At 40.2% G+C, this 26,735-nt stretch overlaps 1 protein-coding gene across 7 annotated transcripts; it reads left to right on the top strand.

Annotated features, from left to right (window-relative positions):
- The first annotated feature begins 120 nt into the window (after positions 1-120).
- EDARADD (EDAR associated via death domain) lies at positions 121-26,735 on the top strand. 7 transcript variants are annotated; one of them, XM_074818417.1, is made up of 6 exons: positions 121-460; positions 12,757-12,815; positions 14,442-14,481; positions 17,441-17,541; positions 21,112-21,157; positions 23,694-26,735. In XM_074818417.1, the coding sequence occupies exons 2-6, from the start codon at positions 12,813-12,815 to the stop codon at positions 24,068-24,070; spliced, it is 567 nt and encodes a 188-aa protein (XP_074674518.1). In that variant the 5' UTR covers positions 121-460; positions 12,757-12,812; the 3' UTR covers positions 24,071-26,735. The 7 variants fall into 7 exon arrangements, with proteins under 7 accessions (XP_074674518.1, XP_074674517.1, XP_074674512.1 ...); XM_074818416.1 differs by having other exon boundaries at positions 12,754-12,815; XM_074818411.1 differs by lacking the exon at positions 121-460 and adding an exon at positions 7,401-8,024 and having other exon boundaries at positions 17,453-17,541.

Raw genomic sequence — 26,735 nt, 5'->3', positions numbered from 1 at the left:
CCGCGGCGGGGCTGGGGCGGGGCGGGGCAGGGCGGCGCCCAATGGGAGAGGACCACGCGCGCCTCCAAAACAAGCAGCGAGGGAGGGGCTGCTGGCGCGTGCGCGGGGGGGGTAGGGAGGGGGGCTGTACCCGCGCGCCGGCGCGTGAGGGGCGGCACGAGCGGCGTGAGGGGCGGCAGGAGCGGGGCGATGGCAGCGGGGGGTCACCCGTGTGGCGGCAGGGGTTGGGGCCGCCCTGGCCCTGCGCTACGCCGTTGTGTTAGGCAGCGCCGCAGGCCGTAGGTCTTCCCGCTCCACCGCCAGGCAAGAGGGGCCCGCCGCCGCCGCCGGGAGGTTGGAATGTCCGGTGTTTACCGGCGCCCGCGTCCAGCCTTCGGCCGGGTGTCTCGCAGAGACAAAAAGTACTTCTAGAGCTTTCTCGTCTTCCGGCTGCTGGGAAGTGCTGGGAAGTGCCCTAGAGGTGAATTGTGTTGAGTGTGTAGAAGCCGCTTTTTTCTTTCAGGTTAAACTGCCCTTTTCTCTCAGCACAGCTTCTTTTACGAGAAGCTATTTATATGAAGATGGACACACTTAATGGCAAGAAGTACAGGAAGATAGGAAATACCGCCTTGCCTTGTCTGATTCTCTTACCTGTTTCGTTTGAGAGCAAGGCTGCAAGTTAGTAGAAAAGCTATACACTTTATATCCACCGGCTTTTTTTAATTCGTTTTTTTAGTGGAGGCACAGGCTACTGTGTAGCAAACTGAAGCCTAGAAGACGGGAAGAAGGTGCTTTCAGATATAGGTTTCACCTTGCAGCTAAGATAATGAAATACTGAGTTGTGTGGAAAGAGGCAGTCCTGTTTCTCCCTCTTCTCTTTCCTTCTCCAAGTTCCCCATCCCATGCATCTGAACTAGCAGTCCTGAAGTTGTGTGGTAAATCAGTTCAGCTACTTGAGCGATTTAATATTTTTTCCCTCTCTAGGGATAATTTTCTGCCAGAGCAGCCAGCTGAACTGACTCACCGTATGCCTGCTTCATCACTCAACCTGATGCAGGAGAACAGGCAAGGGTACATATCCTGGTAGGAAGAAGACAGGGTAGGACCATCCCTTCCAGTGGCTGCTTGCTGTTAGATCAGTTCAGCTACACCTAATTTCCGCCCCCCCCCCCCCCCCCCCCCCGACCCCTTAGGGAGACTGTTTGGCACTTGAGAGGTTAAAAGTTGGTATGACATCAATTAAAGCTGTCTAGCTGTGCTTTGCTAATAGCTGTTGGAACTGTTACAGCTGCTTCTTTTCAGTTCCTTTCAAAATCTTAAAACCAAAAACGAAACAGCTTGGAAACAATGTTTTGCTCCCAACAGTTAAATACATACCTGTAATTCACTTCCAGAATTGCAAAAATTCATTTTCCAGTAGGAAAACACAAGTGTTGCACTGATTCCATGTGCAGGTTGTTGGAATTAGGATTTTATTTTCAATCTATCTGCTAACCCAGGTTCTTCTTACACCCTTTCAGTCAGAAGAGAATACTCTTTTACTGGAGTATGGAGATGTGGTTGGGGTAACTATTTCAGAGAGCTTAAAAGTTTTTAGATTGGCCATTGTTACTAATTAATTCAAATTAGTTTTCCATTATATTTGTCCTTAAGTGCCAGTGTGTCACAAATTTTGCATTGTTGAAAATGTCTTGAAAAGATGAAGGATAGCTAGGAATTACAAAGACCATGAAATGGAGTTTTATAGTTTGGTCCCAGAGAGATGATGTAATTGCTCCTTCCTTTCTAGAGTACAGGCAGTACATCTATCATTTGGGAATGATTAAATGAGAATCTATTCCTACTTTCAGCATCAGTGGACCAAGAAATTTGCTAGATATTTGAGAAGAAATGGCAGAACAGCTAATGCGAATGTTTACATTGCCACGGCTTGCTCTTACTATCAGTACTCCTTTATCGCAAGTGTTTGTACTTCTCACAAAGGGACTGTTTCTGTTTAGCAGATTCAGGTGAATTCATTGCATTTGTTTGCATTTTGTAACTTTGATTTGGGACCAAAGTTTCTATCATAAGTATTTAAAAAAGCCCCAAAACCTTGGAAGAATTAAGCACTTACGCTGCATAAAGGACTATGCAAATTAGATGTAAACTGTCGTATTTTCTAAGTCATAGTGTTCACTCAGTTGTCAGTTCAGAACATTTTATGTTAGTTATAGAAAGTACTTTGTTTCTTTACCTCTGACAGAGTCTTATCCTGCTTGCATCAAAAGTCAGTAGCAGTTTAGTTTTTGACTGCCATGTTAGAAGCATAAGGAATTGTCTGTAGAAATGTTTAATGGATAATTTTAAGAACTGAAAAAATTAATTCCTTGTACATACTTATGTATATCTATATTAAGTGCTATACCAGAGCTGAATTTAGTTTAATACAGTCTTCTAAACTCTAGGGTACTTCCAATCTTATTTTATGTTTTAGTGTTGATTTCAACCTATGAATGCCACTTCGGTAGTGGTATAAAAAATTTTAAAAAAAAAGAAAAAAAAAGTAAAAATCCTAATATAGGATTTCTTTGAGAAATCAATTTCAGGAAATAGCTGCAGAAGAAACAGGCTTACAATTGCAAACAAAGCCTAACAGCATGTTACAAAGCTGGGAGTATCTACTAAGCCCATTTCTTTTAAAGAAACTTGCCAGGATGTAATAATATTTTAGCAGGGGCTGGGGACAAGCCTTTACTGGCTTGTCCAGTAAATATTATCCAGGGATAATCATAGTTTACAGCTTGCTGGGCTCATGAAGAGTCTGGCATACATATTTACTTTTTCGGTGTACATTGTACAATGTACATGTACACAAATATCTTCTGTGATTTCATAATATGCGTTGCTGTAAAAATGTTGACAGTTTTATTTGCAAGCCTTAACATTTTCTATGTGCAAGCAAAGAAAGCCTTGAACATGGGAACTAAAAACATTATTTCTTGTTAGTAAATAGGAGTTAAGTAACACACATCCGAGTCACCTGTTCCCCATCACAGCGTTGTTCTCCAGAGTGGACAGAGATCTGGGTGCACCAGCAAGTGACAGATGGTCTTTTAGGGGATATAACAAATCTGCAATTACCAAACTTGACTCTGGCCTGCAGAGAAGACACAGTGGGAACTGAAACTGATAAAGTCCTGCTACTTTTCTTGTATTAGCTCCATCAGTGCTTTTTGGTCAGCTCTCATTGGCCAGAACTAAGCTTATGCACTTTGGTTGTACGCAGAAATAATGAGCTGTGGTCATCAACTGTGTAAAAATGTAACTTAGAAATAATTATGGACCAATTTAAGTGAACAAACAGGCAAAACAGGGTGGCTTCACATTTCACCTTAGGAGAAGCTTGGTAAATCCCAGCTGCTTTGCCAAGTTCATGAACTAGATTTCAGTAATCTGAAATGTGGCTTTTTGGAAATTTTTTGCCCTTGAAACTTCTGCCTTTATTTATTTTTCCAAATTAACATTTGAATAAGTCCTTTCTAAGCTTAGGAGAGTAAACGAGAGGAATCGATATGTCACAAACTTCTGTTTAAGTCTGGCAAACAGCAGTGGTGGGGGTGTGGTGGCTGTTGAGCACTGGAACATCTTGTGGTAGCCTAGTTATGACGATGTGACGATACAGCAAGGCAAAGGCGTGGGTAAGGACTTTCAGTAAACCACCTGATATAAGTACAGAAAACAGACAAGTAGTGAGGCACATGAGCTCTGTGGTCGATCAGGCCTGCTACAGCTGAAGAACTTGCATGCTCAAACCCCTGTTTTATCCTGCTGTGGTTAGGCCCAGTACAAGTTACGTTTCCTTGCAGGTCATGCTTCACTGACATGCTGTTCTCACCTACTGATACTTGCCTTAAAACCACAATATATGCTCAAGTCTGAGGCAACTGTTGTAAATAACACTTGAAAAGTACCGGTGGATGTCTAGACAAACAAGAGAAATGGCAGGATTATGGCCTGTAAAGGGCATAATTCAGAGTAGTGAAAAAAAGTAAAATTTTTAATGTGAAAATTGCATAGTTGTATCTTCACAATGAATATGAGGAAAAACAGGTGAAAGTAGAATGCAGTAAAAAACAATCGCAAAGTACAAGGAAGGAGAACTTTTTTTTTTAAGTTTTTGTAGGTGGTGGAAAAATTATGAATCTTTGCTATACACTTGTATCCTCATTCGTGTGTTTCAAGTGTGTGTGTTATAATTGAATATTAACAAGCTGCATTGTATAGTGTATGACAGCATGGTCTGAATCAAGAGTACAGGAGTAAAGTAATCTCTGGACTCTTACTGTTATTCCTGTAGTACCTATACTTTGAAGAAAGAATGCTAGCAAAGAAATTAATCTACTAACTCTTTCAAACTTCTGAATATAGCAGGTGCAGATGAACATAAGTAATCTTGTTTAAAAAAAACCCCAAGATTTATGCACTTGAGCATTCTGTTCATGTGCTTATCTGTCAACAAGTCTGATCGTGAGGTAGAGATCTCAACTTTTACACGTGTTTGGAAACAAGCAGCTAGGCAGGGGGACCCTGCTAATGCCCCTGCAGAGGGATAAGCTGCAGCCTGAAACCAACCGTATTAGGCTCAGTTTCAACGTGTCAGTCTAGAGAAAGCAAGGTTTCACTGTTTCTGAGGTGCGTGTTTGACTTGGACACTGCACAGCTCCTGGAGTGGTGGGAACATTCCCATATCATCCAGTCCTATAAGGCAAACAAATTATCCCCAGGCTTACGTCAGATGGTCTAGGTGTGTGTCATTTCATGTACTTTCTCCATAGAATGTTGTTTCTGTCAAATAAATGTCAAAATTGTGACATTCCTGTACAACTGTAAAAGAACAGACCAATATCATTATTGGCAAAGAAAGCATTTTTAACTCTTTAGCTGCTGGTTAATTATTCCTACTGCAAACAGTCTCAGAATTTTGAAGAACTGGTCCAGCAACACACTGAAGCTGTCAACAGTTGAAAGCTATCCATAGGATACCTGGGAAAGAAAACGCAGGGAGGTATTTCCTAACTCTACTGAAGTACATAAGAGGTGAAAAGCTTATGTTGAAACAGAAGTATTTTACTCAATATGAACTTCCTTAAATAAAGATGTTTGAAATGTATAAAGCAAACAACTGAGGAAGAATAAACAAGGTTGTCATGCAACACTGGCAGGCCCACAGCTACTGTGACTATTAGCAACCCCTGTCAGGGAGAGGAAGATTACTGTTACACTGCGTTTGTGGAGTTTGTGATCTATCTGGAACAGAAGCTCTTTATTTCCATGGGGAAAAGCCACAGAGGATCAGTTAGGTAAAAAAAAAAAAAAGCTTTTTTTTGCCTTTTTTTTTGTTTTGTGGGAAGATAGCAATTATATTTTGCTGGACAGGAATATATTGTCCCTGGGAGGAAAAAGGTTTCATCTACAGCCTTGGGCCCAGAAGGTGGGAAACCCCTTGAGACTGTTGGTTAATTGCTATTTCAAACAGTAAACTACCTGGCTATGTATTACCACATAGTTTGTAGATCTTTTTAGGAAAAGTCTCTGTCCTCATCAAAGATGGCTGGTTTTTTGATGGGTCCAGGAAAGGGGTGAGAAGAGGCATGTGTAGACTTGATTTGTAAAAACTATTTCGAAGTATAAATCCTGTATTTGAGTGGAAATTTACAAAATCCTTAACTCTTCACCTTATTAGTTACACTGAATTCAGCAGCTTGCAGAGTTACAGCAAGGTAAGATACAGACTGTACTTAAGTACAGAAATTTGAGAAAGTTAATCTGCTGTTTTAGAGAATGCTGTTGTTTAAAGTTATGTCATTCTGGATTTAGTTTTTACGATATGGCTATATTTAGTTTTGCCAAAATAATTGCTGGCTTTCTGGACTGGTCAGTTAGTTAAGTAACAAAGATTTCTGTATCACTGATTAAAGACTGATACAAGAACAGGCATGCAACAGCCAAATGAAGCCGTACTGTTGACAGTGCTCTAGAGATATTTATATGTAATTGCAGGCTCCTCCTTCAGTACCAGGAAAAAATTGTTAAATTATGATGACTAACCTAAATTTTGAGGCAGTAATGTTATTTAGACTGTTCACTTCTATTAGTAAGTTCCATTAGTTTAAAGAGTTCTTTATGAATAATGTGTTTAAACCCCCACCTGTTTCAGATTGAAAAGCCAATGTAATTTACAGATATACTTTTAAAAATACATTATTTTTAACAACATTAACAAGTGTTGTTCTGCTAAAATTATTTTGTTATTGTTTACTAAAACAATTTTTTTAATCCTAATGTAGAAAGACTTCATGTTGTAAGTTATCAGAAGACTAAATGCCACACTGATGGCCCCCAACACCAATGCTTTGTATGTTTCTGTAGTTTACAGCCAGCTGTGTAACAATAGTACACCAGGGGTATTTTGAAGGAGGTTAATGGATACATTTTTATATAGATTATACATATATTTATCCAAAGTTTTTGTAGTCACTGACTATAACCCCTTCTGGGGTTAAAACCAGTAGTCTTCACACAGCACACAGGGGCAATACATACGTGCAGGTTCTCAGGGCAGTTACGGCATTCATTTTATTGAGGCATAAATCTGGCAGGTTTGAAATCCAGAAAATTCTTAGCTCTGTTGTGGCTTTCTCATTCCTTACTGTTATAGGCGAGGCTCCAGTTATTACTCTAGCATTTGTGCAGATCTGCCTTGGTAAGAATACACTTGCTCCACCCTCTAATTCTCAGCCTGATTATCCATCACCAAAAACATTGTGCCTCTAAGGAAATCTAGGGAAACAGAAGCAGCAATTTTATTTCTAATTAGACTTGGTGTTACCCTTTTAAACCAAGAAATGCCTCCATTCTTTGAGAATGAGTTTCAATATCAACATGGAAGCAATCAGAGTCAAGCCATACCTTGAGCAGCCAGACTCCAACAATATGCCTAAAAATTACTACTTTGGTTTTTACACATTGTGAATTACAGAAATATTTAGTGATCTGTTAGCTTGACTTTGGAGATTAAGATATATAGAGATATACGTTTGTGTGTGTGTGTAACCCAATGGCAAAACCTCCATTTGTCTCAGGTGAAAATAAGGGTGATGCTCTGAATCTTCTAAATACCATGTCGTTCCTCTCACCAGTAGGATCATTTAGGGGTACACCCTAAGAGCTCTCCTCACAAAGACTTGCTCTTTTACAAGAATTCACAAATTCAATAACAGAATAATTGAGAAATATTAATATTACTGATATTAAATGAAAAGCCAAATAGCAGATGAGTCACTGTATTCAATCTAAATTCCAAAAACAAGAGCAATTTAATCTCAATGATTTTTTGTTTAGATTTGTAACATGCATGAGAGATGGAAAATAATCTGTGGAAGAGCACTCAATTTTTAATGTTTTATGGACCAAAGGCTACTTTTAGTTACTCCAGTGTAAGTTAGTTGACTGAATTGGAGCTCTCCCAGTGTAGGAGAGTAGAATTTGGCTGCAAAGTACCTCGTTAATAAATGAGTAAGGTGGCTAATGCACAAATGGGGTCTTTTTAATGGCAGATTTATCTGAGCTATGCTTGTTTCTTTTGTTTGAATTGTACAATAAATAGCAATACACGATTTTTTTATTTAGAAAGTAATTTCATGCACAGACCCCACTTAAGAAATCCGTATTTTTAAAAGTATATCGAAACCTTAAGTGGGAGAATTTGCCAGAGATGACAGTGGGGACCCAAAGCAATTACATACACAGATTTGCCATCATCATGCTATTGGGAGTGCCTGTAGCATAGGAGGACGAATTTTAAATGACAAGCCAGTGCAGGTTACGATCGCTGCTCCGCGGCACTTGCCTTCTGAACTCCATCCCTGCCCTGCGCACCCTGCTCCCTGCCCGGACCCCCGGCTGGCCGAAGGCCCTCAGTCACACGCAGCAGCACCTGCAGGAGCGCGGAGCGAGCGCTGGAGTTCCCGCCGCCGCGGTAGCTTCCTTTCGGCCCGCCCCAGGTGAGCCGGGCCGCGCACCCCGGGCCTGGGCTCTTCATGAAACGCGGCGTTTGCAGGCGCAGAGCGCCTCCGCCCCGGAGGAGCCAACCCGCCGTGTCCGCGGGAGAGCGGCACCTCCCGCGGGGACCTGCGGGCTCCCGGGAGCGCCGGGGCTGGGCCCGAAGGCCCGACCTCCCTCCGTCCCTCCGGCGGCGGGCGCGGCAGGGCGCCCGGCCCTACCTGCGGCGGGGCGGCGGCAGGAAGGGGGCGGCGCGGCGGGACGGCGGTTCCGGGCACGTCGGCGGGCGCCGCTTGTTTCTCGCGCTGGGACCCTGCCGCCGCCGCCCGCCCCATGGCCGCCCCGCAGGACCCACTGCCCCCAGGTGAGGACGCCGCCGCGGGGAGCCGGGCGGGCGGGGCGGGGCGGGGCGGAACGGGCGGCGGCTGCTCGCAGGCCCCGCCGCGGGCCCGGGGCAGGCACTGGGCGGGGTGCGGCCCGCGGCGCCCTGCCGCCCCGCTTTCCTTCCCGGTCAGGGGCCACCCGCGGGCCTGGCGTACGGGAGCCAGGTGAGGAGCCCACCCCCGGCCGAGATGAAAAGGGTTTGTTACTTGCTCCCTTCCCCCGCCGCACGCGCTAATTAAGCATGGTAATAACTTCTCATGTGCTCCGCTGATGTGATTTAGTGCAACTTGTCTTGTCAAGCCTGTTCCAGTGTTTAGTGTGTAAGTTAGCTTGTGCTTGCTAACGGCACATCGAAAAGCCATTTTATTAAAATCCCAGACTCCGGGTGGTTAGGAAGCCCACGCTTTTAAACTTACTCAGCGGATAGTGCAAATGACTTTTGAGTACCTCATCTCAGGTGCGCCAGCATCACAGATTTTCCCTACCTGTCTGCTCGGACAGTGACAAAGTTTTGAGCAGTTAACAGTAACCAAAAATGCACAAGTGCTGATGGACTTAGATTTTTCAGAGAACTGATTATTCTGATATAATTTGCTACATTTCCTCCTCTTATTCAGATTGGAAGTTCATGTGCCTCTGGTCAAAGCACCAGAGTGGTGCTTTGGGTTTAATCAAAGGGTTCATCTCTATGAACAGCATTTGTATTAGGGTAATTACTTTGTTCAAGTCGTACTAAGTTGTACTATTAATGTGCATGCCCTGCCTTCGCGTGAAAGAGGTCTTATCTGTGTATGATTTTGAACTACGTAACTAGGGTAGACCTTATGTGCTTCACTTGCTACTGGTGGTGTCAAGGCTAGGACGCTGCAGGGAAATAACCGTAACAGAGGTGAATACCATTGCTGCTACGTAGTGCTTTGGATCCCCCTCCTGCTTAAAGGTCAAAACACAAGAGGTTTTCAAAGCTTACCCTCAGACTTCCTTCCAATGCAAGGATGAAGAGCAGATGTAGGATTAGAAGTTTGGATGTGTATGTGTGTACACATATATACCCCTGCATATATAGGTATATAAAATGGACAAACAATTCACGCTGGTAAGTGCACAGCATCGCATCCTCACTAGAGTAGCAGTACTGAGCAGAGAGAGATGGTGGTGATGGGTACAAGTCCGCTGCTCCTGTTGCAGACTGGTTATATTGGACAGGCTCAGCAGAAGAGCCATGGCAGCCGCTGAGCAGTGTGCTGCGCGCCAGAAAGGAACCTTGGGAGCAGCCACTGAACCTTACTTAGGTCTGTCCAAGTCAGTTTGCACGTGCTGATTTATGTCCATCTGAGTCAACTCCCGTGTGGTTCCTGGCAGAAGTGTGGGGAAGTAAATGTGGGCCAGTGGCTGTATGCTGTCAGTGGGGAGTATGGAGATAGTGATTTTTTGAGGGACCCCATTGTTAACAAGCTGTCTGTCAAAGTCACTGAAATCAGACAGTCTGCACTGAATAGTTGGTCTGTATTTCCTGTTGCCCTTTCAACATGCAAAACTGTGGATGTTTTACATTTGAGATAAACAGAGAACTTTCCTCCCTGCTATTCTGTGCACCTGCATCCAGCTGTGTGACATGACCTGCAGAATGCTGTGGGAGATACGTGTGGGAAAGGGAGAGGGGAGATAGCGTTTTAATTGCCTTATTCACAATGAAATATTTAAGTCTGTGGTTTTCAAATTATCTGTACTATCAGTGGTCAACAAGACCACGGTGAATAATCCGCAGCCAGTATGTGAAGTCTTTATTCTTAGGTACAAATATTCATGCGCATACATGCCACTTATAAGAAACATTGGGACTTGGTAATGCTCTGCAACCTCAAAAGCATGGAAATTGCAGTTCTAGTTCTTCATGAACTAGAAAAACAAAAGGGAAGAAATTGAGGTATAGGGAAAGAAATAGAGTTTTTAAATATCTTTCAGGATGAATACTAAACAAGAAGGATGCAGAGCCACAGATTCACAGTGACAGTGGTTTTGTGTGAGACCTAGAAAGCAGGAGTACCCTGTACCGCATCACCTATTGTAGGGTCACCCTGGGGTCTGACAAATTCTTATTTCAAATGGCTGTATTCTTGGAGCTTCTCCCATTTTTTCAGTGCTTCCCTCTGGATTGTGGAAAGTAAATTACCAGTGTTGCAATGTACCTTGGCCATATCTTGGAGATGTAGGGGACGAAGCTCTTAGCATAGCTGCAGTAGCCACCAAGGTTCACCAGGGCATGGACCTTTTGTGGGGTCTGCTTACATCTACCTCAAGGGTCCTCTTATATTACAAGGGCAAAAGAAAGATTAAAAAAAAAATATTTTCTTTTTAATGCATCTAAGAATCCATAAGGAGGAGCTGTAAGGCCTCTAGAATAAACTGGCGATAAATTGCATGCTTTGCCACTGGATTTGTTGGGTCTTTGCTGACAGTGGAGAAACAGTGAGGTTAGGGATGCCTGAGCTGGCCTTCTTCCCTGGAGCCTTTTTTTTTCTCCCAGTACCTCCTTTTTCAGCTTTCCTTTAGAGGGTGGGCTTGTCACTTCACCCCAGCACCCTTTCCAGTTCCTTCATAGCTCTTCACTACAAGTTCCCACTTGGATCCTCCATTTTTGGCCCTACTCTCATGCAGTGTCTTCCAGACCGACTCTCAACCTCTCTGCACTGGAATTGGGAAACTTATGACTGGCCCTTGTCATCAGGGCAGGCTTCATCCAGAACGTTCTGTTTATACCATGTTTCAGGAGTAGGGATTTCATATTCACCAAAAAGAGCACGTGTGACAAGAATATGGGGGTTTGCTTTGGGGTTTTTTCCTCCTCTGCATATGTCTTCCTAAACTTTGTACTGCAGGGTGAACATGTTCATCTGAAATTTTATAGACCTCTGCTTTTTTAACACATTGAGTGCATCTGTGTGCAAAGACTGTGCTCAGGCCTTGTAGATGTGCCCCTTGTGATTGTGTCCACCCTGCCTGGACAGTGCGTGTGGTTTTCCTGTGGGCACTAGTGCTGAGGAAGGCTCTACCTGGAATTGCAGAGAGGGGCTGGGCACTGCACCAGACACCCAGGAACACTGCTGATGGGGCTGCCTCACAGAAGTAGGAGGGAGAACAGCTCTGTCCTGGAGCCTTGGGCTGCTTCTGTCCCACTGCTGCCACCTTTTTTGTTTTCAGGCCTGTTTATTGCACTGTCTTGCATAGTCTTATGCTTTAACTTGTTGTTTTATTGTATTGAGTGGATTTGTAGGAGCAGGTCCCAAAATAAACAATTATGCTAAATTAGAGTTGGTTAGAATAGTGTCTGTGTAACTGCTGTGTTATTTTGGGGCTCAGTGTCTATACTGTGCATTTCATAATTAATTTCTGGGACTGTGTTCTAAATGCACTGATTTCTATATGTGGGAGAAGGTAATCACCAAATATTGATTCCAATCACCTCTTACTGATTGTGGCTGAAAACATTTAATGTGTACTTGCGGTAAGTATAAGGATTTTTAGAATGAGAGTGACAAGAATGGAGTGAAAATCCTACTACATAATTTAAAATGCTTTTTGGTTTTTGAAAATGTGACACTTATCAACAGAAGAGATTCCTCAAGGAAATGGCAGGATGATGTTAAATTACAGGAGTGGTTTTGTGAATCCTGATTTCTGTATGAGATTTGTTTCAGATTCTCTGTGCACATTTGGTCAGTACCCCACTATTATGTGTCAGATTAGCCATTGATACATAGGCGTCGACATTTAATGATTCATCTGCAAGTACTTTGAAGATTTATTTTTGTATCCTTTTAATGATAATATAATCGGAGTTTATGATTCTATTGTATACAAATAATTACATTTTACCTCAAATATATTTTTTGTTAGGTTTTGTGCTACAGTCTGCTGTTTCTTATAGTATTAATTGTTGTTGTAGTGGGTATGTTTACTGTGTGAATTACTGCTTTGAGGAAAAAGCAGAGTGCTGTCACTGCAAAACTTACCTTTTAGCAGATTTGCTGGATTTTACTCTTTATTGTGGAATTGCTTTGTGATATTTTTTTTTTTTCACTAAAAATAATTTAGAATTTTTATTTAAGTCTGTCTTTTGTTAGCTTAGAGTTGGGTTTCCTTGTTGCATGTAGTTTCTCCTCTGTGTGCTAGTAGCTCTGACATTTTCTAGTTTTCTCATGTTTTCTTGTGAAAATGTAATTTGATGTAATGCACGTAATGGCTGCATAGTTGTGCTTTATTTTGGTCAGACAAAGAAGCAAAATATGAATTGCCAGACAGAAATATTTTGAGGATTATGCAGTGATAAAGCTTTCTTATTTCTAGCAGATCATGCAGCAAAAGAGCCGGTGGAGGATACAGATCCAAGCACTCTTTCCTTAACAATGGTATGTGTTTCTGGTCTAACACAGTTAAAATCATTTTAGCTCTCTACAGTTATGTAGTGCAGAAGTGAGGTAAAACATTCAAGTATGTTAATTCAAATCGTCCATATATATATATATATGGATTTGCTTATCCCTATGGTTGTATAACCAACTTTTAATTTACTAATCCTGCTCAGTTAAAGTGTGAATAAAAATACCAATAGGTGCTTAAGGTGAATTGAGGTGTTATCAGCTGAGCTGTCCATGGGATAGCCTCTGGAGGCTTTTTTTTTAATTTAAAAAAAGCCACAAAACAACCAAGAAAGATTGGTGCTGATGTTCTTCTGTCCGTATGGGTTGGAGGGATAAGAAAACCCACCTAAAGCTTAAAATTTCGATTGTACTAAGTTATTATTCCTTCCTGTACCTATTTTGTCTGATGAGTTAAAGACATGGCAAGGTTAAGACCAAATAGCAGTGCCTTAGAGCAGGCACGGGTGAACCTAGGGAGAGACCACCAAACAGCGTGCTCTAGTGCTTGCTGGCAAGCAGAGTAACACCGTTTATGACAAGTTTTTGTGTCTTAGGATAATAAACGTGTCAGTCTTATGCTGAGACAAGGAGTATATTGGATAAAAGTAATATGAAATTCTGTGAAGTCTTTTAAGAGTTTTTCTTTGTAATGTTGCTATGGATTGTTTACTCTGGGGAAAAGTTACAGTGCTGTGTAGCCCAGAGACTTTGTCTACTGTAGTTATATAAACAGATTGAAATACATTGGTTTATTTTATGGATGGCAAGTGAGCAAGCAGTTATTGCTTTGCCTTGGTGTTTTCTTCTTATTCTGAAGCTTTGCAACAGGGAGTCAGCAGGAAACTGAAAATTTCACTAGTACTTTAAATGCTGATCCTTCACTGGGATCTGTTATTGCAGTATGTGTACATGCATTTGTGTTAGCAGGTTTTAATAAAAGATACAGACTTTGTGATTGGTTTTGTGGACTGACTTTATCCCCCCCATACCCTTAAATTAAGATGTCTTTAATCTATGTGTTTGGCTATGAACTTCTATAAAAGCTACACCTACTTTTACATACGGGTGGGGGTCATAGGGAAGGAGGTAGATTTCAAGTATAATAGTAAGTTATAATATGCCTGGAAATCAGCTGCTATCCCCTTAAACTCAGTAATAATAGTAGTTTTCTACTGCATCTTAATCAGCTTTTTAATTTTAGAGCAGAAGGGAAAAATATTTTTTTTCTTTCTGTACGGTAACATTTTAGTAAAAGCTTATATGTGCTAAAAGCTTTTGTAGTCATCTGTGTTCCTCCTGGTATGCATTACCTTTTCTAGATTATCTTGCTACTTAAATGCAAAATTTATTTCCCAATCTCTGCTTGAAAAAGTAATACTTTTAAAAATACTGCAGCAAAGCAGCAATCTTTATGACTTTTGGATGTGTGAATCAGTACTGTTAGTAGCATCTCAATTCCCACATAAGAAGAATGTTACTATATCTGATTGTAGACAGATCAACTAGTAGCCGTTTAAGAGATGCAACTATAATGATGCAGTTTTATAGACTTCTTCTCCAGCACAATTACACTCTAAGTAACAAACATCTGTGTCTCTTGCCTTTTTGTGACAGACTGAAAAATATCCTGTCCAAGACACAGGAGTACCTAAAGGTAAGTATTGTGAATTCTGTCTATTCAGGTGTCATAGATCTGTGTTGTTACATTCAGTAAAACCATCAGTGTTATCCAACAGATTGAAACACTCTTACTTTTTCCTAGATGTTTATGTTCTAAATATAGTGTCTTGTGTATTTTTAAGGTCAGTTTGGTATGTGTATATATATAACTTCTGAAATTTCCTTCCAAAGTTTAGTTTTGATCTAAAAGTCAGTTTAAAACTATCATCAGAAGATCTTGGTTCTCTATCTGGAAGGAAAATACAGTACTGTCATCGAAAAACTGTTCAGAGAATGGATGGTAGAGACATGCTAATGTTAGAAGGTGGCTTTGAAGAGATTACCAGTGCTTTCAGGTTATCAGAAATACAATCCAGATGTACCTTCCAGGTCTCTTGCCTCTGATTGCTTTCTCAGCCCTATAACCAATTAACTCTTCATGCCATCTTTTACCTTCAGCAGGTATTAATACCATCTACTTGGGGACCTAATACAGATCCACTCTGCACAAGTTCCTGCCTCTCCTCACTGAAAATGGAGTGAGGGAGTGCAGGTTCTGTATTGCACTGAAGTCAAATGCTTGGATTACACAGTGTGAATATCCCCTTTATGGTATCCTTGACATGTGGGGTGGGTTTTTTTGTCATCCCAGGCTTCGCTGTTGGCTTTTGTCCAGGGACTGTACTGACAGGGGCTCATTTGTGGAGCGCTCTGCAGGTAGTGTGTTCTCCATCCTGTGTTGTACAGCAGGTCTGCAGTGGGGACAGAGACAGGAAACTATGAAGCAGCTAGTCGCAGTGGAAACTTTGCTGAGGAGCATCAGCAATATACCAACTGGGGTTAAAAAAAGGTTAGAGACTATTTTGGGTGCTTGAGGGAGCCAGCTAGAGGAAATGGGCATCTTCTCAGAAGTGCTGCTCAGTAGGGGAGGAGAATGCAGGATGAAAACTATTTGAAATCATGCACTACTTTCTGTTTATTTGCAGGCAGGTAGTTTGTTCCTTCAAAATTGTTTATTAACACTAAAGCAAGTTCTCTGTAACATTCTTTTCCATATCCTGTTTTTTATTTCACCTGTAACGTTAGGTCCTCCTCAAAATTGATTAGATAAATTCCTAAATTTGAAATTTGTCAAAGTTGTTTGAAATCTGAGATTGCATGTTTTAAATGCATTTAATTTGAAAACTAAAGCTGAGAGGAAGTTGAAATTTCAGTGCTTTCTGTAGAAAAGAAGTGAACTTGCTTTGTTTTTAATTATAGTTTCTGCTTCCTCTTGCTAAATGTAAAAAGATGTAAGTACTAATATAGCTTGACATTTCCCCTTCGGAGTTGTGACACAAATACCTCTTAATATTCTGTTCATTTCCGTGATTAAAATTATTTTCTGAGAATGACTTTTCATAAGTAGTTCTATAAAAATACAGACTTAGACATACGAATCTGTGAGCTAAAAAGTGCTACAGATGTTCAGGTCTGATTCTGTGTAACACAAAATCATATTTGCTTCAGACTTAATGTTTGAATAGACAGTACATTGGACGGGGGGACTGTTCTGTTGCTTTTATAGGTCAGTTGAGTAATCAACCATTTTGGGACCATAACTCATTGAAGTTCTTAGCACTCTCTACCGATTATGAATTAAAGGTGCGTTGAGGGAACTTTTCATCTTGCAGGACTAAGCTTAATGTTTTCATCATGTTTTGATTATAATTCTGCCTCCACTCAAATATAGAACAAATTTCACACATAATGTTTCTGCACAACTGAAGTGGAATTTTGATGCCCATACGCTGCATTTTCAGCCAGGCTTTTTTTGTTGTTGTTGTCTCTGGACCTACAGTCATAAAGAATAAAGGTGATCCTTATTAAACATTTACCCTGCTGGGGGTGGAATACTATTTGGCTTTAAGTTTCAGCAGTGTTATACAACCAGAAAAAGAGGAAAATCATGATTTCGGTTTTTTTTTTTTTTTTTTCTTGCAAGCGTAAGGATGAATTCTTTGATTCGGATCAGTTTCTTCAGTGAGATAAGGAAATATGTCTTCCTTCTGTTATCTGACGATTCATAAAGATAATAGTTGTTCTTTAATGAGATCTTATCACTAAACAAACAGCAAATGGAAATGTACATAGTCACCGGTATGGAGAGTTCTTGTGTGTAAAAACATGTAGCATATAACCTCTTTTAAGCTCGTGTTAATGATTGGGCAGCACCTGGCCCAGGGGAATTATGCAGATGGTTTGATGATGAGGATCTTATTAATTGTACAGAGTGACATTTGTCTGTTTGCACAAGGTTCACAAAGGGCTTATGTATCCCTTGTACCACACTTTGAGGGCTGAAGTGAAGCTTGAAAGGTAAATAGAGTTTGTGCTGTACTGGGGAATGTTGTGCTTTTCAGTGGACTCCCAGGGCAGTTGATAAACACTTTGAAATGGGTTGTTTCACTGCTTCAGAAAACTCTTGTATAGTAGAGATAAGTAGGATAAGCCTGATTCACAGAGGAGCAGCATAAAAGGTAAATATTTGTGTAGTACATATTTCAGCAATTATCATTGTAAGTGTGATGAGAAAAGCAAAGCAAAAATTATAGTGACTTGCAAAATACAGTGAGTTGTAACAGTCATCTTCGGCCTACTTTGATGTTAATATTCTTTGGTCAGCTTTCTGAAAGAAGAACATGACTCTTGCTTCAAGAATAGCACGGTGTTTGTTTAAAAAACAACTGCTACGCTAATATCTAATCTCTGCAAGGATTATTTTTCTTTGCACAGTCATGCTCTGCATGATTGTTGCAGTCTCTGCCAAGTTAATATTTTGGGCTTTTAATCCATCATTTCCCAGTGACTGATCATGATCTGGAGTTAAATTTTGTATGCTAGACACCTGTAATTTATGTTTGATACTCTTACTATTTAAATTTGTATTTGAGTGGAAGACTAGTGTTTCACAGTCTTTGTCTTAGATGAGGAATACCTAACAGATCAAGTTACACTGGAAATTGCATCTGTGAACATCAAGACCCTTACATCAGATTCTGGCCTAATCCAACAGGTAAGAAAAATGATATCTGAATGTGAACTAAATGATGGCTGTTGATTAAATAAGTATGTTAACAAATAAATATATTTTCAGAGTGTATCTGGAGAGCATGGAATTACTCAGTAAAACAGACCAGAAATAGGCTCTCTTTTCAGGAGTTCAATGAAGTGAGCTTTTGTGGAGAAGAGTGAAAGAAAGGTTATTTAATCATTAATGTGTACTTTGTACTTTAAATAGGTTTTGATTAGTGTGTAGGTATTCTGAAGAGCTGACAGAGTTAAGGCTTTGTCATGCATGCTCTCTCTCCTTCCTGCTGAAAATAGAGCCAGGGCAGAGAATAAGCGAAGAAGTAAAGAATCCTGGGGTTTGGACTCCTTGTGCTTTGCCCTTAGGGAGGCATTTGACTGTTCTGCTTTGACTTTGGGACACTGCTCTTCCCTTAGTGGAATTGTGAAATCTTACATTGCCACAGGGTGGGCAATGCTGAGTGACCCCCATGCTCCATGGTTACCATCTTTCAAGTGAATGTGATTTGCTGAATTTCAAATTGATTCTTTCTGGGTTGAGCAGAAAACTTGGGAGATGAGAAATGAATGAGCGTTTTTCAGCAAGACAAAGAACTAAAAGGAGTTTCTTATGCCAGAGTCCCAGCTGAATTTCATTAGAAACAAACATGGGTTTGGTATGCATTTCAGAGGTGATGGAGGTAACGGTCTCATCCCCATCTATTGCCAGCTTAGAATCACTATAAAGATATTTCAGTGTACTAGGGTGTTAATGATTCTACAGAGCTGGAAGACTTTCTGCCTATCTTCAGACTGTGCATAGGTTTATGGCTTTGATTAGATCTGTAGAAGTTGATTGGATTTTAGTTGTGGACAAAAAATTCCTTCTTAATGCCTTCATTTCATGGGAAGTAACACTACATTGTCTTATTGCGATTACAAGAAAATGGTCTTGAATAAACCTGAGTGTATCTGACTTAATAAAAGTGGATAATAACTGATCAGTAAAAATACGAATTTTGAGAACAGTTGTATGGTACAAGTAAGTATCCCTGGTTTTCCTTGTACTTTTTTCAGTACTAGCCACTTGTTACTTTTTATCACAAGACATGAGTATCATAGCATCTCTTAAAGGCATTTAGGTATTAGCTTTCACGATATGGTTTGAACTTTCATGAATTCATAAGGTCTGGGAAATGATACTGAAGCTTAGGACAGCAACTTAACTATTGCAAACTAAGTCAACAGTATCCACTTTTTCTTTTTTTTCCCCTTTTGTTTTTATTTGCTTGTTTACTTCTTTTGAAACAGATCTCTGGGGAGGCTGAGCTGTGATGGGCAGCTCCTCATTCTCCCAGTGGGTTACCCTTCTGGCAATTTGCTCCTCAGGGCTCAGTAATAATCTTCTACCTTTTAAAGGAATTTGTGGGAATGGAGACAATGGCTGTAATCAGTATCTCCAGGTTTAATTTTTCTTAAACTTTGGCTGCTCACCTGTTGCCATGAAGCCAAGTTCATGTTTAAAAAGCTTTGTCCAGAGAAAGCTTATGTGATGCCAGTGGAAAAGTAAACTAGTAGAAGATAGTGGCAAGGATTATTCTGTTGCAAGTGGCATGTGCAGTGTTAGATTTCTTTTGAGCAGAGAGCAGACATTTTGTGAGGTGAATTGATGTTGCATGTGTGATCTTGCAGTTTTCAGGGAATAAAGAAATGCTGAAAACAGCACGCACATTTTTCTTAACAAAGTTTTAAAATATTTTGGAGATAGTTTACCTTCTTTATAATTGGACAGTGAATGTATGATGTTCAACACATCAACTGAAACTGCCTATATTCTATTTTTAGTGTATTTCTTAGTAAAGAAGGTGTAGCAGGTAGGAGTAGAGCAGGGGTTCTCAACCTTTCCTTTACCACAGACCCCCTTTAAATACCTTTTGTGGCTGCAGACCACCAAGAGTTAATTCAAGATTTAAAGCACTAGGCTGCATTAAATATTTATTTCCATTTTTTCGTGAAGGGTCTTCAAATTTGGAGAAGGGGAAATAAGTTAATCTGTTAATGCACATACTCCTATTATATCTTTATTGCAAAGATTTCGTATGAATTTAAAATAATAGCATTAACACTCTTCTTGCTCAAATGGCCCATTTTATGGTATTTTAACATGCTAATTCTGAATTTGATGCCAATTTTTACATTGAAATTTGATTAAAAGTTTTCAGAGTTCTTCACTCCTCCTCCCTCATTTGTCTGTGTTCAGTCACTGTATAGTTTTGTTTACTGGTCCAGGGCCACCACTTGGAGGAACAGACTTCAGCCCTGTTGTGGCCCTAGAGAGGGCCGTTGGGTTAAGAAAATGTCTTTAAGAGAAAAACCGCCCAGTTAAAGTGGGTCCCACCAGCCATACTAGCACTGAATATACTAGCGTGTCAGGGCAGGGTGTGGGCTGGGGGGCTTGAGTATGAGAGGAGCATTGAGGGGAGGGGGCTGTGGGAAAAGGAGGTGCAGTGCTTGCCACGGGCCAGACCAAATGTTTGTGGGCTGGATGTTCCCCAGCCCTGCTTTAAGCCTTCGCAGGCCCCCTGTGATGCCATCACAGCCCCCCCAGGGGTCCACGGGCCACAAGAACCACTGGAATAGAATATCTTATTACACTATATTGTTACCCAGTTGACTTGCGTTTGCATGCACAGCCTGCAAAATGTTAAGAAGCCTGCTGTGATAGTTTTGGAAGAATGATGCAATACACAAAAAATCAACAATACTTTATTGAAGCTATCTAAGGGGAAAATCCCCTTCTGCTTTCATCTTTAAATCCTCAACAGAAGAAAGCTATTTCACCTGGCTCCACACCCGCCTGGTTAAAGTAAGGGCAGCTGCAGTATCCCGCAGTCCTAGGATCAAGGGTGTGGTCCTTCCAGTTTTCAGATGTTGCTCTAAATAGTAGAATTGGAATGTTACAATGTGTGTTGCAGTCTCAAGCTGCTCAGTAATTTCATTATATTAGAGGCAAAAAGCCACTGAGGGAATGTTTACTTCAAACAGGAGGAGGGTTAGACATGAGCCAGCAGAAATGTTCAAGTCCACCTGTTGTCTAGAAAAGCTTCCTATGTATGTGAAGAAGCTTGTAAAAAAAAAAAAAAACAGAACTCTTCCACTTTTCCTAGATCAGTGAAACAGCCCTCTACTGCTGTATGTTACAGGAAAAATTATCATTTTTTTCATTACAAAGCATTTAAAAAATCTTTTTAATAAAACCATATGAATTGTTGGAACAGTTGTTGAGGTTTAAGAAAAAATTATTCAAAAGATGTAACCCCATATCATTAATAAAGATGACATTGTTCAGTGGATACAACCAACAGGGCAGTTTTGTGAGCAAAAGCATGAAAATTCTGCTTGAAAAGACTGCAGATAGTCAGTAATTCCTCAAAACCAGATATATTCCGTGTATGACTTTACAGTAGCTCAGAATTCTTCCAAGTAATCTCCTGCCACTCCTAAATTAGCTGAATAGTTATTCTGGTGTTCAAATACGTTATTTTATTTTGATTTATGTATGTTTTCTGCTTTGTAGCCAGAAGACAAAGACACGCAAAACCATACTGATGACTCACTTTCAGGTAGTATGACAGCTTTACTGTTCTACATATTTTATTCCTAGATTTTCTTTGGAAGTACTTTATTAAAAACTGCTGTTTTGTCATAACCAGGAACTGCCTGGGTAGCCAATGCTTATGGAGCTCATTTCATTACCAGTATCCTTTACAGCTTCCTCTTTGTTCTAAGGGGGTGGTGATCAATAATGCAGAACATACAAAATGCCTAAGTTGGGCTTTCCAAATACATCTAGTACATCCAGGTTTGGAAGAAATTGTAAACAGCTATTGGGAGGGAGCAGAAGCTGGCAGTAGTAGGCTGTAGGGGCTTGTACCATAGTTGTATGAGCTTTGCTGGGGGTGGAGTGTGTGTGGATGATATACAGCCCTGTTAATCTAACAGTGGACAACTGAGAATTCCCTGTTAGTAAAGAAGCTTGTCCTATCATGTAGCATCAGGATCATGCAGTTAGATGGGTAGGTCATCATTTGCTCATCAGTATCTTAACACAGGGCATCTTAGAAAAGCAGGATTTTTTATAATCCTTTTGATAGTGTGCACACAGTATAGCACAAGAAGCAGGTTGGTTTAGTTTTGTTTACCTATAACTGTGCCCTGTGTTTTCTTTACCCTTTCTTACCTGCTTCCATTGGAGGATAAATCTTACTCTGGCATCCTTGCAAAGCAAAATAAGATGAAATTCAGATAGGGTGCTCTCCTGCCCTTTGAGCTCAGACAGAACTTTGATTGGATTATGTTCATTTTTGTCTTGTTTGTATAACTAGATCTTGGTATGAGTGAAGCAAGCAAGTTTTGTCTCACTTCAGCAAGAGTTTAGGGTGCACAAGCACAGAATAATTAACATACATATTTCTGTAGAGAAGAGCTGCAAGGCCTGTGGAATACCTGTGAGCAAAGATGTCACCAGAACATGTTTCCCGTTAACAGGGAATCTGAGCGTTTGTATGAAGCTAGTGTCTGCAGCACTGTTGTTGCTGCATGTCGTAACTTGTTGAAAACTTCAGAAGTGTCTTTGGCCTGCTAAAAAAGCACACCGATGAGCCATGTTACAAAAATAACAATATCCTGTTCTTCCCTTAAAAACAAAAAAGAGTGCATGCAGAAGCTACATTCAACTGAGTTGCTTTTATTAGCACTAATACTCAGAATTAAAAAAAAAAATCACAATTTGACGGTCTTTCTGGAATTTTCACACAATCTGACAGTAATTTCTGCAAATAAAAAAACCCCACAAAACCAAAAAAACCCAACCTTAACAGATGCTACTGTCTGTATGTGTAGGTGGCACTAAGTACCATACTTACCCTTTGCCAAAGGTACAGTTCAGGTCTCTTAGACCAGCACTGATCTAGCACTTGTAAATTGTGTCACTTCTGTTGTTTTTAATCGATCTTTTTATTAATATCAGTTTTCTTATTGTAGTGTCCCTTTTTCAAAGAGTTTCATCCCAAGTAGGACCAGTTACTTCCCTATTTCAAGCTGTACAATGAGGCTGGAGGGCAGAAGCTTTAGAAAGGGCTTCTAGGCTGCATCCATTATCTGCTATTCTTTGGAGATACCAAATTCTCCCTGCCTTCAAAAAGGAGCACAGAGAGTTAAGGTCATATCTGCAGCTAAAATGCTTAAACAATGCCCTACACCACTGCAGTGTTCAAGGTCTTGGTATTAGTGTTTAACTAGAAGTATGACTAGCTTTCGTTTCTACATGCTTTTACAGGTTATAAGTATATAATATATTCTGATAGCAACACATTGTTCACAGTGCTGGGGAGATACTGATTGTTGTGTGTGGGAGACCTCTAAATGGCAATTTTTGGTATTTGATGCAGATTTTGGAACGTATCACCACCTACTTCCAGCAACTTGGTATTTTTATTTTTCTCACACATGGAGGAGTATGCACTTTATTCCCTTCTATAATGAACATTTTAAATAGGCTTGCTTGTTAGAACAGGGACAGCTTTTATAGTAAGAGCCCTTACAAAGCAAAGGAACATTTCCACTTTTTCATTGTGTTAAAGTACTAGATGTGTTTGCAGCTGTCATCAAAGATTCTCCTGGTGCAAATATTTCATGTTGTTATGAAGGCAGCAGCTCAGAAGTGCAAAACCTTTTCCTTCATCCTACAACACATGTATACAAGATGCACATAATGCACACATAATCCTATTGGTGATGTAAGCAGAGGTTATGGCAGATTTGAAGAAGCGACGTAGTTCCCAAAAACAAAAAAGGGGAATGCCCCAGCTCACACACTGGATTGAATTGCATGCCTTTTCTATAAAAGTACAAATATGGTACTTTCAAAATTACTGTCCTTTTGATTATAGCCCCTGAGTGTGGTGAAGAGAGAAGTCTTACAAAGTTAATTTCACGAGTACTTCATAAGGAAAGGCATTACATGTGACTGTTCTGACTTTCAGAAATGATTCACAGGAAGGTGATAGTCTTCAACCCTTTGTGCTTTTAACTTTTTGTTCCCAGTGAAACCACAGCAATAGATCCTAACTTCTCCCCATGTAATGGTTTTCACTGCAGATCTCAAGAAAACCTGCAAGGAAAATGGCACCTGCTCCTTGTGCTTATTCCGTGCACCGACCATCAGCGATATGCTCAATGATGAGGACTTGTTGTACACAGTGAGGCTAAAGCTGGATCCCTGCCACCCAACAGTGAAGAACTGGAGAAATTTAGCAAGCAAGTGGGGGATGACTTATGATGAATTGTGTTTCCTTGAACAGAAGCCCCAGAGTCCCACCTTGGAGTTCTTGCTACGGAATAGTGACCGGACTGTGGAGCAGCTGATTGATCTCTGTAAATTTTATAAGAGAATTGATGTTGTGAAAGTGCTGCTGAAATGGGTGGAGGAGGAATGGCCCAAGAGAGGGAACAGAACTTACCAGAATGACTTCTAGGTCAAAGAAAGTTGTTAGTCCATACATGTTAAACTCTGGGACTAGCTGCCACTAGTACATGGGAAGTTTCCCTTGCAAGAGAGAGAGAGCCTGTACTGATGGTTTGTATACTGTGTAAGCTTTATGTACTGTATACACATATCTATGTTCTGTGCCTTCCAAAAGTGGACGGAATAATGCAGGTTGTGTTCTTGAGTCTACAAATGCCTTCAGTTTCTTTGCTGCTGTTTGTAGGCTTCCGAAGCAGTAGAGACATGAAAAAGCCATACCACTGGTTTTACTGCAGCAGTTGTGAACCATGCCAGTTGTGTGCTGTTGCTATTGAGAAAGCCACAATTAGAAGGCAAGTCTCCTAGCCTTTCTGGCAGCCCTTCCACAGTTTTATATGTTCTACCTAGTAGAAGATGAGGGGCTATCTTTTTCTTCCTTTTTAAAATTTTTTTTTAAGCATTATGACACTGTTTTTGGCACCTCAGTGTTCCAAGCAATAGTTTGGATTTGCATGTTACAATTAATTCAGTGTTTCAACATCACATTCAGGCAAATTAAGCTTCAAATCTCTTTTATAAACAAGAATAGATGTTAAAATAATTATTTGCATACTACTATGTCATAGGGCGTATATATACTATAGAAGAATCGTGCAATTCAGACTTATCAGCCTATAACCACTAGGGACCAAAAAAAAATTAAAATGCTTTATAACCAAAATTACTTTCTAAAGTTTTGAAGACAATATGCACTCACCTGTTTATCTCAAATGCCTCTGGCTTTGCAGTGTGAGGTGACAGCTGATGCCTCACCCACAGTATATCCTTAGTATTGAGTATAACTTCCCCTTTCACAGGCTGTGGTTTTCTTTACAGTCCTGTGGGTTGACCTACTTTCTGCCCCACACCAAAGTAGTTGCAGACTTGTGTGAAACTTTGCACAAGTTTATGTATTGATTAAAGCCACTGTAATAGGAAATTAACAGGTGAATTCATCTATGGTCCAGGTGGATGGTTATTAAAGCACTTACAGTTGTTTAGACTGATGTTTCTCAAAGAATTTCGGTACTATTACACTGTTTACATTTTAAATATTTTAGAAATTGGTACTTTTCCTACCATTCTTCTGTGTTCTAATCTTTTTAAAAAAATCCTGAAAAATCAGTTATACAGTAAGATGTATAAAGTACTTACAGCGCTATAATACCACACCCAAGAATGTTGTAACTTAAAAGTACTTCTGGTTGTTACCCTTACTAAAAGCATCTCAGACAATACTAATATGTACATAGGTGTATATACCAAAGCACTGGCGAAGAGTACGTCAAGATGTGGGGCAAAACTAGAATGGGGTACAGGTTGATGCACTGTTTACTTTTCTTGAGTAGAAATAACTAAGAATTAGTAGCAAAGCTGAGGGAATGTATACTGAGTTTCTTACTGTAAGAGAATGAAAAGGGACCTCTAGTAATACTATGCTATAGATACTGAGATATGGTTACAGAGGAGCTTGAAGTAGAGACTAACATTTTCAATGTCAGGCACTAGTTCTGAGGTGACATCAATTAGCTTTATTTTAGTGACTTCAAGAAGCTGAAGATCTAGTTTCAAGGTGAAAAGACTGGCCTAAATTTGAGGTTTGACTTTTTTCTTTTTTTAAAAGCTTGTAGAAGACTGGACTTTGTAATAACTTTTTTTTTAGCCATTCCTCAAAAAAGCTGCTACTCTTTAGAACAGTAAGTTTTCTAGTCATATTTTAAAGAGGAAATAGTACTGCTGTGTCTTGTTGGGGCTGCTGTTCAAATGTTTCATGTTCCTCTTCTAGGATAGATAGATCTGATAGATTTCTTTCAACTCTAACTTTTGCAAATAATCTTCTGTCTTTAGTTCGGAGCTCTAGAATCAGCTTTGAGGACTCCTGTGGTGGCTGGGCTGCCTGCTAGTTTGGATTCCTACAGAGGCATCCACTGTGTATGTGCAAATAGCTCATTATGCAGCTTGTCCAACATAATCCCCATACCTTGGGCCTACTATATGCATGATTTAGGATCATGTGTCTATATATTAAGTCGTTCTGAGTGATGAGTGCTGGCATGTATGTCAACAGCTTTGTTCTTCCATAGCATACCACAGCTGTAGATGTGTGGTATAGTATGCTCTGCTTTGATAGATCCAGTCCAGTAAGGAGCTGGAGTCCTCACCTAAGACTCATTAGGAATGTGAAATGGTGCAGCAGAATTTCTGAATCAAGATGTTCAACTGAAATCTACCCCTTTTCCTGTTTTCTGGCTAAAACTTGTAAAATTTTGAAGAAACGCTGTTGTCTTGTGGAAATGAGTTCTGATCCCATGAAGCTCTTGGAAAGTCAATGTCAGCTGCAAGAATTCACATCTGATGGAAATAAAGCTGCTTCTGAGAGCTCATAGATGGATTCTGTATAAATTCAGCACTGAAGGTTGAAAATGTTAGCCTTAAACTTCATCACACACTGGATTATTCATTAGTATACTTGAAATATATTTTTTTCCTCTTTGTATGGTATGAATTGAGATGTACACACTTTTTTAGTTTTGTATCTGTTTACAAGATATTGGGTCTGAGTGTTCAGTTTATTCTTCTATCTTCTGTTATAATGTATACTATTTTTAGAAGAAATACAGATTGTCAATATTTGA

This window comes from Strix aluco, chromosome 3 (genome assembly GCF_031877795.1).
Source record: "Strix aluco isolate bStrAlu1 chromosome 3, bStrAlu1.hap1, whole genome shotgun sequence".
Lineage (NCBI taxonomy): Eukaryota > Metazoa > Chordata > Aves > Strigiformes > Strigidae > Strix > Strix aluco.
The sequence above is the reverse complement of the archived record's forward strand: the minus strand, read 5'-3'. Positions and strand labels throughout refer to the sequence as shown.

What these genes read in the sequence shown, in the direction of transcription:
- EDARADD (XM_074818411.1), top strand. Translation starts at nt 7,826, where the DNA reads ATGACAAGCCAGTGCAGGTTACGATCGCTGCTCCGCGGCACTTGCCTT. An exon ending in ATTCTGGCCTAATCCAACAG is followed by an intron (nt 17,542 to 21,111) that starts GTAAGAAAAATG and finishes TCTGCTTTGTAG; the next exon opens with CCAGAAGACAAAGACACGCA. An exon ending in TACTGATGACTCACTTTCAG is followed by an intron (nt 21,158 to 23,693) that starts GTAGTATGACAG and finishes TTTTCACTGCAG; the next exon opens with ATCTCAAGAAAACCTGCAAG.